This window comes from Atractosteus spatula, chromosome 2 (assembly GCF_055471065.1).
Source record: "Atractosteus spatula isolate fAtrSpa1 chromosome 2, fAtrSpa1.hap1, whole genome shotgun sequence".
NCBI lineage: Eukaryota > Metazoa > Chordata > Actinopteri > Semionotiformes > Lepisosteidae > Atractosteus > Atractosteus spatula.
In genome coordinates this window covers 61,375,402-61,388,089 of record NC_142707.1, presented here as the reverse complement: position 1 = coordinate 61,388,089, position 12,688 = coordinate 61,375,402, and the positions used below count along the sequence as shown (strand labels likewise).

The 12,688-nt window shown below is 39.2% G+C and overlaps 1 protein-coding gene across 1 annotated transcript; it reads right to left on the bottom strand.

Annotated features, from left to right (window-relative positions):
- Nucleotides 1-443: 443 nt before the first annotated feature.
- On the bottom strand, nucleotides 444-12,067 carry LOC148840004 (mannose-binding protein C-like). Its single transcript, XM_088936384.1, has 3 exons — nucleotides 12,051-12,067; nucleotides 2,231-2,380; nucleotides 444-795 (listed from the first exon to the last, which is right to left on the bottom strand). Exons 1-3 carry the CDS (start codon nucleotides 12,065-12,067, stop codon nucleotides 444-446), a joined length of 519 nt encoding a protein of 172 aa, XP_088792510.1.
- Nucleotides 12,068-12,688: the final 621 nt, after the last annotated feature.

Sequence of the window (12,688 nt, the reverse complement as noted above, 5' to 3'; positions counted from 1 at the left end):
CACTGAAAAAATGATGCCACTTCTTCATAAATCCTTTACAGAATTCTGCAGTTTATTTCTAAATAGGTAGCAACTTTTTCAGTTTAAAAAAATTCAAAATTATATTGATCAAGGGGATAAATGAAGAGTCGACACAGTATTTGTTGTTTAAACATTTAGTTTGTTTGTGAACAATTTGTATAAACATTTTAGTTAATTTTTCACTTTAAGTTTTTATTTTTTATAATTGTTTAAATGTGTGATTAACAAATTTGCCAACACTGATACATTAACTGACAAGTAAGTTGTAATACTAAATGATCTTACTCATTTCCCATATATAATATATATGTATACAGTAAAAGGAGAAAGTTCTTTGGCAAGCATAGTTTTTATTCTATAAGGGATGTTTGATTTTCAACTAAGAAGTTATACCAACAAGCCTAGATATTAATGATTTATCCTCAAAATTCACACGTTATGATGTTGTTTCTATCACATGGCACATCATTCCATATTCCAGTTGTGAGTATTATAGCACAGTCTTCTTTTCCCTTATAGTTATTGGGTTCTCCATCTTTCCAACTGGTAAATTGAAGAGGCTTATTTTCCAAGTCCACAAATGTCCCTTCGGTGGTTCTGTCATTTGCTCCAATGTAGGCGTACTGAGATTCAGCGAGAAACTTCGAAAGGGCATTATTTTCCACTTGGCTTCTTGGTGTGGCTATTTTTCCACCAGCATCTCTGCATATCTTTAATCCTTGTTCAAAAGTGCCAGGCTCCTTATTGGACCCAAAGTATTTATCACCAGATCTTCTGAAGAACTGAAAGTGTGCAGCTTCAAAGAACAAAAAAAATATATTAATAAGTGTACTTTCTGTACAATAAATGCCATTATTTAACAATAACTGCATGCAGTAAATACAATTGAAGCTAGTTGCTTCAGACAAGGAATTCAATTAAAGCCTTAAGTAATGTTTTAGACTAAGGTCTACAAATAGTATTTATGGAAAAAAAGAAATATTAAAAGAGGAACATTTACTTTATGTTATGGTAACTAACCTCTGCTGCATATTAATTGATAACTCGAGGGTTATTCACAGAAATGAACTTGTTCCTTAAAAATCTATTACAGCTGGCTTATTATGTGTTTTTAAGGTGTAGGTTTGCAACTTCAAATTAAATGTTGTAGGGCAACTTCACACACTACTCCTCAGTGCTAGATTTTCAGACCCAAGTTAGGTTAAGGATGGGTGTTTTTTTGCTCCGATCTGAACATTTTTTTTTCAGAAACCCTGTGGGGCCTGGATGGCGGGGTGCCATCGGGTAGTTGTATCCCGAGACTGAGTCGATTGGATCAAAAGTTATAACCAAGCATTATTGAATCACATTCAATTGCAAATGGCCTGATCAACGGTCTTGATTGTTTCCCACTCGTACCTTTTGATTTTGGGAACAAGTCAAAGTTTGATGCCCAGATGCCCAGAGAGGCTCAGATATACTGTATACTGTACAATACCAGCTGGGTCTACGTTTTTATTTTTTAAATTAGTGTTGTGTAATCATGTTTTCCCGATAAACATTATTACTGTAGATACATTATTGTTACAAATCTATATAATGCCAAAAAACAAAGAGGAGCATAATCAAGTTGAATTAGATATGTTCTTCTTTCGCCCTCACTTAAATTCTAATACGCCTTCTAAGAACAAAATGACTCACTTCAAAAACGATTTGATTTGTTATTAAAATATACAAATCATGGTTATTTCATGGGCAGCATGGTGCAGTGGTTAGCATTACTGCCTCATACCGCTGGGGACCTGGTTTCGATGGTGCCAGACCTGGGGTGCTCTTGGCCTGGAGTTTCTATGTTCTCCTTGTATTCCTGTAGGTTTCCTCTACAGTTTCCACCCAGAGTTCAATGACATGCTGTCATTGAGCTTCTGGGGAAATAGGCCCTGGTGTGAGTGTGAGTGTGAGTGTGTGTGTGTGTTTGTGTCTATGTGTTTCCTATGATGGACGGATGTCCTGTCCTGGGTATATCCTGCTTTGTACCCATTGTTTGCTGGGATGGGCTCTGGCTACTCTGTGACCCATGGAAAAGCGGTTAGAAAATGGTTGGATGGTTATTTCATGATTCACAATTTACTATGCTCTTAACACCTCACATTTGTTTTGCATTTTGTGGGATTTGGGAAGTTTTGTGTTTCCAATTTGAAACATACTGTATGAATCCCTGTTTACTTACCCCTTCTCTCCTTTAAGACCACTGGCTTCATCTCTCCCATCTTTCCCATCTCTTCCCAACACTCCATTGTTGCCGGGGGAGCCTGGAATTCCTGGGTACCCTGAGCAGGTGGATGTCGGGGCTTCATTCAGCAGCCAGTCCAGGACAGAGCTTGAGAAGGAGCAGGGTGACTGACGTGAGCAGGACAGGCCATCGCCTGGACATGGGCATCCTGGGTGACTGAACAGATCTACAGAACGATGATGGACATTGCATGATCATTAATTCGGTACTTATTTGCATCACACAATGCAAATGAAAAAACATTTAAATTGTGGAGCCTTCTTCAAGTGAGTTCAGGACAAACTGCAAAGCATGCCAACCACCAGCTTCCATGGGGTAAGTTCCCAGCATTTCCATCCAGCTCTTATCCATCTCTCCAAGGTGTAGAAATTCTATCTTCTTATGACAAGGTGTTCATCCAGCAGACCAGGTGGGTTAAAAAATAACTGTATTACAGCTGATATAAGTTAAATATAACTTTATATAACGTATAAGATTGAATTGTTGAATTGTATTTTCAGAAAAAAGATCTATAAGGGCAATGAATCCATATAAAATGGAAAACATTCAGCTTTTCTATATGATTAAACATGCAATTGCCAGTCTTTTCCTTATTTCTTTGTACAGTGAACATATTGCACTATTCCTTGAAGAATATAATATTTTCACAATTAAAAGTATTTTTGCCAGTTTTATAAGAAAATTATATAACTAAAAGTAACTATTAAATCATTCTAATTTCTTGAATTGATCTTCCACCTACCTTTTTTTCTTATTTAAATAGTTAATGTCTTTTTTATTCTTCTATAGGAGAGAAAAATATTTTTATCATTTTTTGGAAGATTGTAAGTTTCTTTTGGAAAGGTGCCTTGAAATTTCTTAATAAACATACTGTTACTATCTGTAGATGAAAAACATATGGGGCATAATTGCCTAAGTCTGATGATTAATGGGGAGAAAGTACAAATTCAACTGCAATCGTTCATAAATGTCAATTCAATTTATGCAGCTACACATTGGTAGGTAGTAGTTCCAACAGAATGCAAATGTTGGTCTAATTCAAATATTTGGAAACGATATCTTGATTTCTAAGCCAGCAACAATATCACCCTCCATCTCTTAACTGGCTACCCACTGAAGTTAAGCAGGGTTGAGCCTGGTCAGTAGCTGGATGGGAGACCTCCTGTGAAGCTATGGTTGTTGCTGTAAGGGGTTTTAGTGGACCAGCAGGGGGTGCCCACCCTGCGGTCTGTGTGGATCCTAATGCCCTGGTATAATGGTGGGGACACTATACTGTAGTGGTCGTTAACTTTCGAAAGAGATGTTAAACTGAGGACCTGACTCTCAATAATTATCTTTCTCGATAAGAGTAGGGAGTTATCCCGGTGTCTGGGCCAAATTTTCCCCCCTCGGCCTTTACCGTGGCCTCCAAATTGTCCCCATGTATGATTGGCTTGCACTTGCCCTGCGATAGACTGGCGTCCCGTCCAGGGTGTACCCTGCCTTGTGCTCGTTGCTTGCTGGGTAGGCTCCGGCTTCCTGCGACACCATATGGTATTGTAACGCAACGGGGGCTCAGGCGGGCGCCCTTGCCGCATTAGGTCGGCCCCGCACTGTCGGGGGCTCAAACCCGGGACTCCCGCGTCACTCAGCAGGGACCCAGCCCAGTGAGCTAAAGAGAGATCTCTCCACTGCCCAGGGGCTGTGGTCCTGCTATTACTGGGAAGGGCGGTGACGTCACCTGCTCTGGTACGCCGGCTCTTACTCAGTGCCTGTCGGCCGTAAGCATTACAGTATAAAGCGGTTTGGCAAATGACATGACATCTTGATTTCTTAAGACAGCTATCAATCTTTTGGTACTGCTGCTTTTAATATATATCAGGAGTCAGGACACAAGAGTTGACTGTTAGCTTAAAGAGCGCTCTGGAGAATACTTACTGCACAGAAGTCTGTGTGTCTCTCATTCTGTTCATTCAGTTCTGGGTTTTTCAGGCATCCGAGACCCCTTTAATTTTCTTCAAACAAAGAGAGTACAATTCACACCTGAATAGGGTTATTTCCCTACATCATACATTAAATGTTAGCTAATTTATATGTCTGTATGTGATCCAAATATGGTTACATTCTAAACGTGTCTATACCTCTACTTTTTACTTCAGGGATCTATGCATTCCAGCCGGAATTTCACTCACATAATCTTATATGGCAGGAATATTGGGGTTAAGATAAATTCATAACACCATTGTCACGATTGTAGTCCCTCCTCCTTAAGGGCGCTCCGGCTCTTCCTTGTTTGCCTCATTCCCCGCACCTGTCCCCTGTTCCCAGTCCACCTTAAAAGCCAGCCGCTGACGTTCATCCGGGCTCTGCATCTGGTTTCCGCACCGTGCGAGTCTAGGACCTGGAAGCGCCTGGTCCCGTTAAGGTTTTAATCTCTGTTCCCGTTCCTTGTCCGCCGGTTCCAACCCGGTTCATGTTTTTAATTCCTTGTTGGATGGATCACCTGGCTATGGACTTATTCTTGTGTTTTTGGATTCCCCTTCTGGATTACTTTTGGATTGTTTGCCTCGGCCACACCTCCGCCGTGCACCAGCGCACTTTGGACACGCCCCCCTGTTTTCATCCCCGTATTCCTGCATGACTTTTTCCTAGTGTTTCCTCACGATTCTGGATTGTGTTGTCCGCATAGGGTCCGGAAAGAACTGTTTGTTACAAGCATTAGTAGCATGTATAGTAAGTATAAAAATTCCCCCTCTGCCTACTTAAATGAAGAACTTTATGCTAGAGTGAAACATATAGCAATAATATAAAATAGTAATTGTAAATTACATTGTTTATTTTCCTTAAAATGAGGTCCAAATTTCAGAAACTCATATTATTCTAGTGGTAACAATTATAATTCAGAGAGACAGCTATTTCTGTGAGCTGAGTACAAGGCCCCACCATCAGTAAAAACCCTACTCAGATCGATGGGCTGATTTGTCTATTCTGCTTTACAAACATGATTATGTTGTTTAGACTTCACATGTCGAGTTTTAAACTACACCTCAAGGAACACTCCATTGTGATTAGTGTCCCTCTGTGGCTCAGCTATCTCTATTCTTTTCACTTAACTTGGTCACTTGAAAAAACTACATTAACACAAACACTGGCTTTATGTGTGTTCCGACAGACAGGGGAAGGCCTGTTTCCACCATTTCACACTCATCTTCAGTTCTTCTAGCTAGGCTTCTCAATCTATGTAAGAGAAACTGACTTATTGGCCTCCTCTTTTTTACATTCATTCCCAATTACGTTGTATAACAAAGAATTGTCTTTTGGGTTTGGCAGTCTGCAACATGCTCCTGTTACTAAACTTTCTGAGGTATTTTCTGTGAATTGAACCCATACACCCATTTTATTTACCTGACTTCCTGTACGTTCAGTGTTTTTCCACTTCCTCTCCATGTAGTAAATGGATTTGAGATCTTAAATACTACGCTTCAAATATTTTAAAGTAATTTCAAATAGTTTTGATTTTGGATGCATACTAATGTAATGTAATAATGTGGCAGTAATAAAGTAACATCTACTGTATATTTTAATTTTAAAAAAGTAATTTTCTCATTTTTCTCAGTTTCTGTGGTGCTGTTACTATACATATATTTGTGCATGTGTGGATGGTATGGAAGGGATAAATAACTGTAATAAATAACTAATACAGTAATAATCATCAGACTCACATATGTTGGTATGTTGCAGTATTCAGATGTGAATACTCCCAAGTCAAGTCAAGCTAATCTATTTCTGCTGTTCTGTTGTAAAAATGCTTTGTGAACACTCCTACTTAGGGAGTGGGGGACCTGTAAAGACCATGTTAGGATCAAGACTTCTCAGACTAGTCTAGTGTGACAAGAAGCATTATACTGTTGAGATAATCTGGTTTCTTTCAATAGTACACTTTTAAACACATTCGTTATGCTTTTCCATTTATACTGTTCTGTCAGTATCAGTTGATACCAGCAATTCCAAGCTGAAGGTGTAAAGGATATGTGCCATTGTCCAAGACTACGGATATACACCATATTGCATACAGAACAGAATGAGTACTTTTTCTTTTTTTTTTTCATTTTGAAAAACAAAAATGAAAGAAACGTAAAAGACAGAAGCGTTGGGTGTAACAAGCGGTGTTACACGGTGTTAGAGTCAGGTAGGCAGGCAGTGTTGTTTCCAGGAGGCTTGATGAAAGGGATCGCAAAGGTTTCGAAGGTGAAGAGCTCAGGAAAACAGTAGCCTGTTGAACACCAAGCGGTGAAGCCAAGGTTGGAGAGGTTTAAATAGCAGGTGCGAGAGACGTGATGGGATGATTAGCTTGTGCGTTGTCATTTTTGGGAATTGGATCGGGCTGGTAGCTGATTGACAGGGGTCGTGGGAATGCGCCGGCGTTTATCTGAATTGTGTGACTGATTATGTGAGAGTGTGACATTGGGTTACTTTCAAAAGCAGTAGAAATGCTGATATAAATGATCGTGACATTTCAAAGCCATCTTTGCTTATCATTCATCATCAGAAAGCTGCTTATTCCTGATCAAGGACATGGTGACCAGTAGTTTGTCTAGCAAGTATTTAATATTAGGAAGGTCTTCACCTTTATAGGACAATGGCCCATAGCAAGGCATTCACAGGAAGCACACAGGGACATTTAGAAACAAGTTGTAGCCATCCTGTCTTGTCCTGGCATTAATGTACTAGAATAAAAGACTTATTGTCTTACTCATTATTCTTTAGACAGCTAACCTTCATCTACTGGTTGGTTTAGAAACAAATTAAATTTGTTTTTCAGTGTGTATACAGGTCTGTTTCTATCAAACTCACAAACCAGAGAAAGATGTTTTTTATCTGTTTTATTTTCATCACAATTAACCTTTTTGTCATTGTTACATCTGATTGTGACTACTATTATCTCCAGTAGTTGGTATTTCCTGTTCCATTGTCTTGCCATATTCCTAATTTGTAAGTATGCACAAAGTAGAGCTCAATACTGTGTTTTACACAATACAGGAATATTCCTGCTAAAGATTATAATAGATTATTTTTCAGAATACAGTAACTAAGTATAAAGACAGAGGGGGAGAATCCTAAAATGAATGAGGAGCTCCATCTCACAGTACTTAGTGACCTTTTACTGAGTGTCTCTTTGGAATGGCCCTGGCAGCACCATGCAGTAGATCTTCCTGAACAAAAAGTCCCGAGTATTGAGCAACAGCTGTTTTTCTGCACCACATGACTTCTCCACTGTAAGCTCTGGGACCTCTACCATGGATCCTCTTTGGGTGGTAATAAACACAGACTAGTTATTTCAATAAAACTATGGAGTAAATTACTGTATATTTTTCTTAGACCATATATCTGCTTCTAATTGCCTATATTTATAATTTACATAAACACATATAAACCTGAAGAAGGCTCCACGGCTGAAACGTTGTTTTCTTTCTTCTCTTTTCAGCATGGAATAAACCTATTACAGTACTTGTTCCTCCACGTATAAAAAAGTACATTAATAAAATGAAAGAAAAAAAAAAAGAATGTACATGTTCTGCTTCTCCAGTAAAAGAGTGATATATTATTGTGCTAATAACTCCCTCATATATTCTTTATTGATTTATGAGGCACATTTTTAAGAATGCCGAATTATATCCAGGGTTAAGTGAAAAGTTTAGATGAACCAAATACCTTAATTATTTTTTTGTTTTCCAACCTTTTGAGTCATAGTGCTCTATTTTTAAACAAATTATAGTAAATATTTAAGCAATTTTAATTAATTTAAATTAATGTTTATACCATTATAGAATGTATATATTTAAATGTGCTGTAAATATTACCATTGACTGCTGTACTATAGGAATATACAAAGAAGGTGTAATAAGTTACAGTGCACTAACCCATTTCCCAATAAAATAAGACTAAAAAACCATGAGTTAATACAAACTCTAAAAAGATGCCTGAGAAATTAATTGTGGTACAAAGATCAAGATATGAAGCAATTGTTTAGGTAGGAAATTCAGTTAAACCCATAGAAACAGATCAATAAAATTCTTAGCATATTTAACCTTCACTTGCTTTGTATAGATAGATAAGATAAGATGCATAATCTACAATGACCACATCAATCATTCAGGCCACTCAGACCCTGGGCAGGCAATAATTTTAAGAATTTTCTCTTATATGGTCTGATCCTTCTTTGGTGACCTGTTAATTGATCGGGTGTGTAGTGGGCACGTTTTGGGCCAGCGGTACCCAAATCTTCTTGTGGACCCCAAACTTCTCGTGGGCTGAGTGGGGGCTGGTTAAGCATTTGACCCAGGAGGTCTGGGTTCAATGGTCTAACTCCAGGTCTGTTACCAAAAGTACTGAAGGGTCCCAGCAAGGTAGAACTGGCTCATGCTGTTGCTACCCCTTGGGAACTTGGAGACTGTCCTGAAGCTGGAGCTAGGTAAGATCCTCTGTAGAATGATGGAGTCTGCTCACTGTTTATCTATTGATTAGCGCCAGTGGTTTGGGTCAAATTAGAGGTTATTTACATAATTGTATGATTGTCTAAGTATCTTTGTGCACCCGAAGTAATTAAGGTTTGCCTTAGCATATGGGGTGTATACTGATGCAATCAGTATTTTAGGTTTTGCTGATGGGGTAGAATCTGGGCTACAGTGACATTGGCAAAATGCAATTTTCTGATTAAAGAAAGATAAAACTACATACGTAAATATGTTTTGTGAGTGAGTTTAGAAGAATCGCATACATTTCTTGCCAGGGTTTTCTTACTTTGGGGAGCTGAGGTATTGTACATACCGTATTCAGAGTGCTAAAAAATGATTGTCTTTGACTGAAAGTGTGGAATGCATTATTTTTTGGAAAAACGAATTGAATGATGTCAGACTATAATGAATTAAAAAATATTTTAAACATTAACAACTATCATGACTATCGTGTGATTTTCTGAGAAATGTTCTTAACAGGCAGCTCTTAACTATGAATTAAATTCAAAAGTTAAATTCCTATTGTTCCAGGAAAGGTAATATCTATTGCAACAACACTTATATGATTTAAGATTTTACAGGGCTGAGAAGAAGTATGTGACAATATAATTCTGGGAATTACAATTTCTTAGCATTATAATGTTGTGTAGCAACAAAGCCTATTATTTCACTTTTTACAATTATGTGTTACTAAAGAGGCCACTCCGATAAGAGACATAAAGCATCTAAGTATTTGAGTGGCCCAGTCAGACTTCTGACTTGAATCATATTGAAAGTCTGAGGAAAGACTTGTTTTCCATGAGTAATCCACAAACTACTTGAGAGAGTTTGAGAAAATCTGCCAAGAAGATGAGGAAATATTGCACAATGCTGTTGTGCAAAGTTGCTAGGAACTTATTGAAAAAGACATCTGGCTGTAATTGCTGTCAAAGATGTTTCTGCCAAATATTGAGTTCACAGGTCTGAATACTTATGGAATTACTGTTACATATTTAATTTTTTTCTCCCTAATTTTTGCCAACATTTACTGTACCTTATCTTGCCATTAGAAGTCTACAGTTTGAACTTTAGGGTTTTGAATTAAATATTAAGTGTAAAAAGTAATTAATCATTTTGTAATTTCACAAAATGGGACACCATAAGAAGCATAATAAACGTTAATTTTTTGCAAGGAATGGTATCTTCAACTTCCTTGACAACACATGGTTCATTAATAACCCATAAGTTTCCAGGAACAATGTACTTTCATTTTCACCTGAGTGAAATAAATTTTATTTTTGAGTAATGGGCACAGCAAAAATAGCCTTTTATCCTAAGGATCTAGAAGTATGTTTTCAGGGATAAATGCACACAAAAACCAAAACTTAGGAATTTATTGAATAAAAGGCTTTATTCAGCTATTGATCACAAATTAAAAGTCAAGTATGTGGTGATAGGTTTTCATTGGGTGAAAGAAAGTTACTTTTTCACTGCAGCAGCCATGTGATTGTACATTCTATGGCAAAGCAATGATTCGATGAGATATAGGATGTACAACAAAATAACAACAACAGCAATTTCAGGAATATTTCAAAAACAGTGCATACACCTCAATCATACAAGTCTTCATCCCTATAACATCACACAATCAGTGTAAAGGAAAGTCAGGAAGTCAGTACCTTGCATGGCTAACATTAGCATTGATGGCTGCTAAGCATCTGTGTCCCAGAGAGGTGTGTCACATTGGTGTGTTTTTGATCTTGTAACGATGCGTAGGTCAGGACCCTATGCAGACGGTATAATCCAGAAGTAAGTTAAACGGACACGGGGAGGAGACGATGAGGAACTGGGCAGGTTGACAAACAAGGGGGCCTGTGCTCTTCTGGTGCTCAGGGGGAGTGTGGCCATGGCAAACAAGTCCAGAGGAGTCCAGGGGGTAATCCAGGGTGAAGTCCAAAAGTCCAGTACTGGGTGATCCATCCAAGACCAAACACGATGAGGTTAAAAACCGGAACGGGATCCAGTGCAGGGATGGGGAATAAAAACGAGGATGACAAGGCCAGGCACTCTGAGCCCCGGACTCAGCTGGGTCAGGACACCGATAGGAGGCCTATGCCCTCAAGCCACAGACGTAGGGCGACTTGATGGTAGGCGGACCTCCGGGCGTAGGTCTTCCAATGCAGAGCCATGAGTAGCAAGAGCATCTGGCTTAAATAAGGAGGGGCAGGATAGGAGGCAGGTGCACATAATCAACTGAAATGTGAAAGAGCCGGAGCGCCCTTAAGGGGAGGGATCATGACAGTTCTTGTAGCTGCCATCTGAAGCCACTTAGTGTTGTGACCGTGTAAGAGGGCACCTGGATTTAGAGTATCTCTCTAGCGCCGTCTTGTGGCTTAACCTCTTAACTAACTCCAGATTCAGTTGCCCTTCTACATACCCATAAGAATATAGAAAAGGTTACAGACAAGAAGAGGCATTTCAGCACATCTTAACTAGGTGGTTAGAAAGCAATTGATCCAAGAATCTAATTTAGCCAATGCTATAAAAAAATCAGGGTACTTGCTTACCTACATGGCTTGGTAGAGTGTTTCCCAGTCCCACAACCCTACAACACAGACTTGTCCAGTATTTGAACCTGAGACTTCTCACACTCAAAGCAAGACTCATACCCCTGGATCAACAAACAAACAAAACACAAAACCCACACAAGACCCAGATCCATCTGGAATCGTTACACTTGCAAGATCTGAAAGTACTGTATCATTGACACTTATTGTAATTTCTCAGAAACATTCCTGTGACACCTGAAACAATTTGCAACAGCCTGTTGGGGCTTTCCCAGTGTTTGATAATCACAGCATCACTGTACTGTATAAGGGAGATAAATATTTTTTTTGTCATGAATTTGCATGTCTTGACATGACTTCTTAAATCCTGCATTTTGTCATGCTGGAGTTCTTTAGCTTGATTTCCTTATTCATATGAAAAAAAAAAATTCAGTACTTACAATGTGTGAATCACAAAAATTAACTGTACTATACATGACAGAATGTAAAAAATTCTACAAAGGAGAGGAGGCCAGTAGACTCACTAATAATTGTGACATTTAACATGCTCTCATATCTCTGTAGAAACAAAAATATATATTGTCAATACTGGGTTTGTAGTGAATGACTTGTGTAAGAGTTATATTTTTAATTAATTTGGGACGTGTTAAAAGGATAAGGGATATACATTAAGAATGTGGATTTGCATAACCAGAGTCCCTCCAAGCCATACCATACCCTTTGCTGTTGTCCATGTCTCTTTCCCTGTCCTGGCTCTGAAACTGTGGTTGTTCAGTCTTGTGCAGGAGGTCAAAGGAACAGGTTTTTCCTCCTTAGGCCCTGTACAAGGCCCACGGTCTTTTCCAGCACTCCTTCATCATGGAGAAACCCCATTTGGCGACATTGCACTTCATCCTCCCTCTGAGGTTCACGAGGATTCTCTGCTCCAGCTCCTTCGCTCCCCACTCTGTGTTGTGCTGGATGAAAGTGTTCCTCGCATTCCACAGTCCCTGTTTTATTAGGCACACCAGCAGCCATAGCAAGTACTGCATCCCTTTGTCCAATCCGGTGCCAGCCCCAGCAGCATGCACTGGTCGCTTAGCATTGTTCCTGCTCCCAGGAGTTGCATAGTGCCTGCTTTGGTGAAGGGACAGCTCCAGAACATGTGCTCTTGTGTTTTCTCGACGCAACACGTGTTCCATGCGCAGTGCGGGTTCCTGGTAAGCAAGTGTCTGTAGAGGGCCTCTCTGGTTGCCAGCAATCCAGTTGAGGTCCTTTAACTTGTTGTTGAGTTCCTTTGGTTGCGTCCTTTCCCAAGTTCTCTGGCAACACGCAACCTCTCTCCTGCCGCCAGTTGCCCTCTCACCTCTTTGTAA

Excerpts from the sequence above, each read along its gene's own strand:
- LOC148840004 (XM_088936384.1), bottom strand. Across the intron at positions 796-2,230 it reads GGTCTTAAAGGAGAGAAGGG|AAGATCTGGTGATAAATACT; the intron begins GTAAGTAAACAG and ends TCAGTTCTTCAG.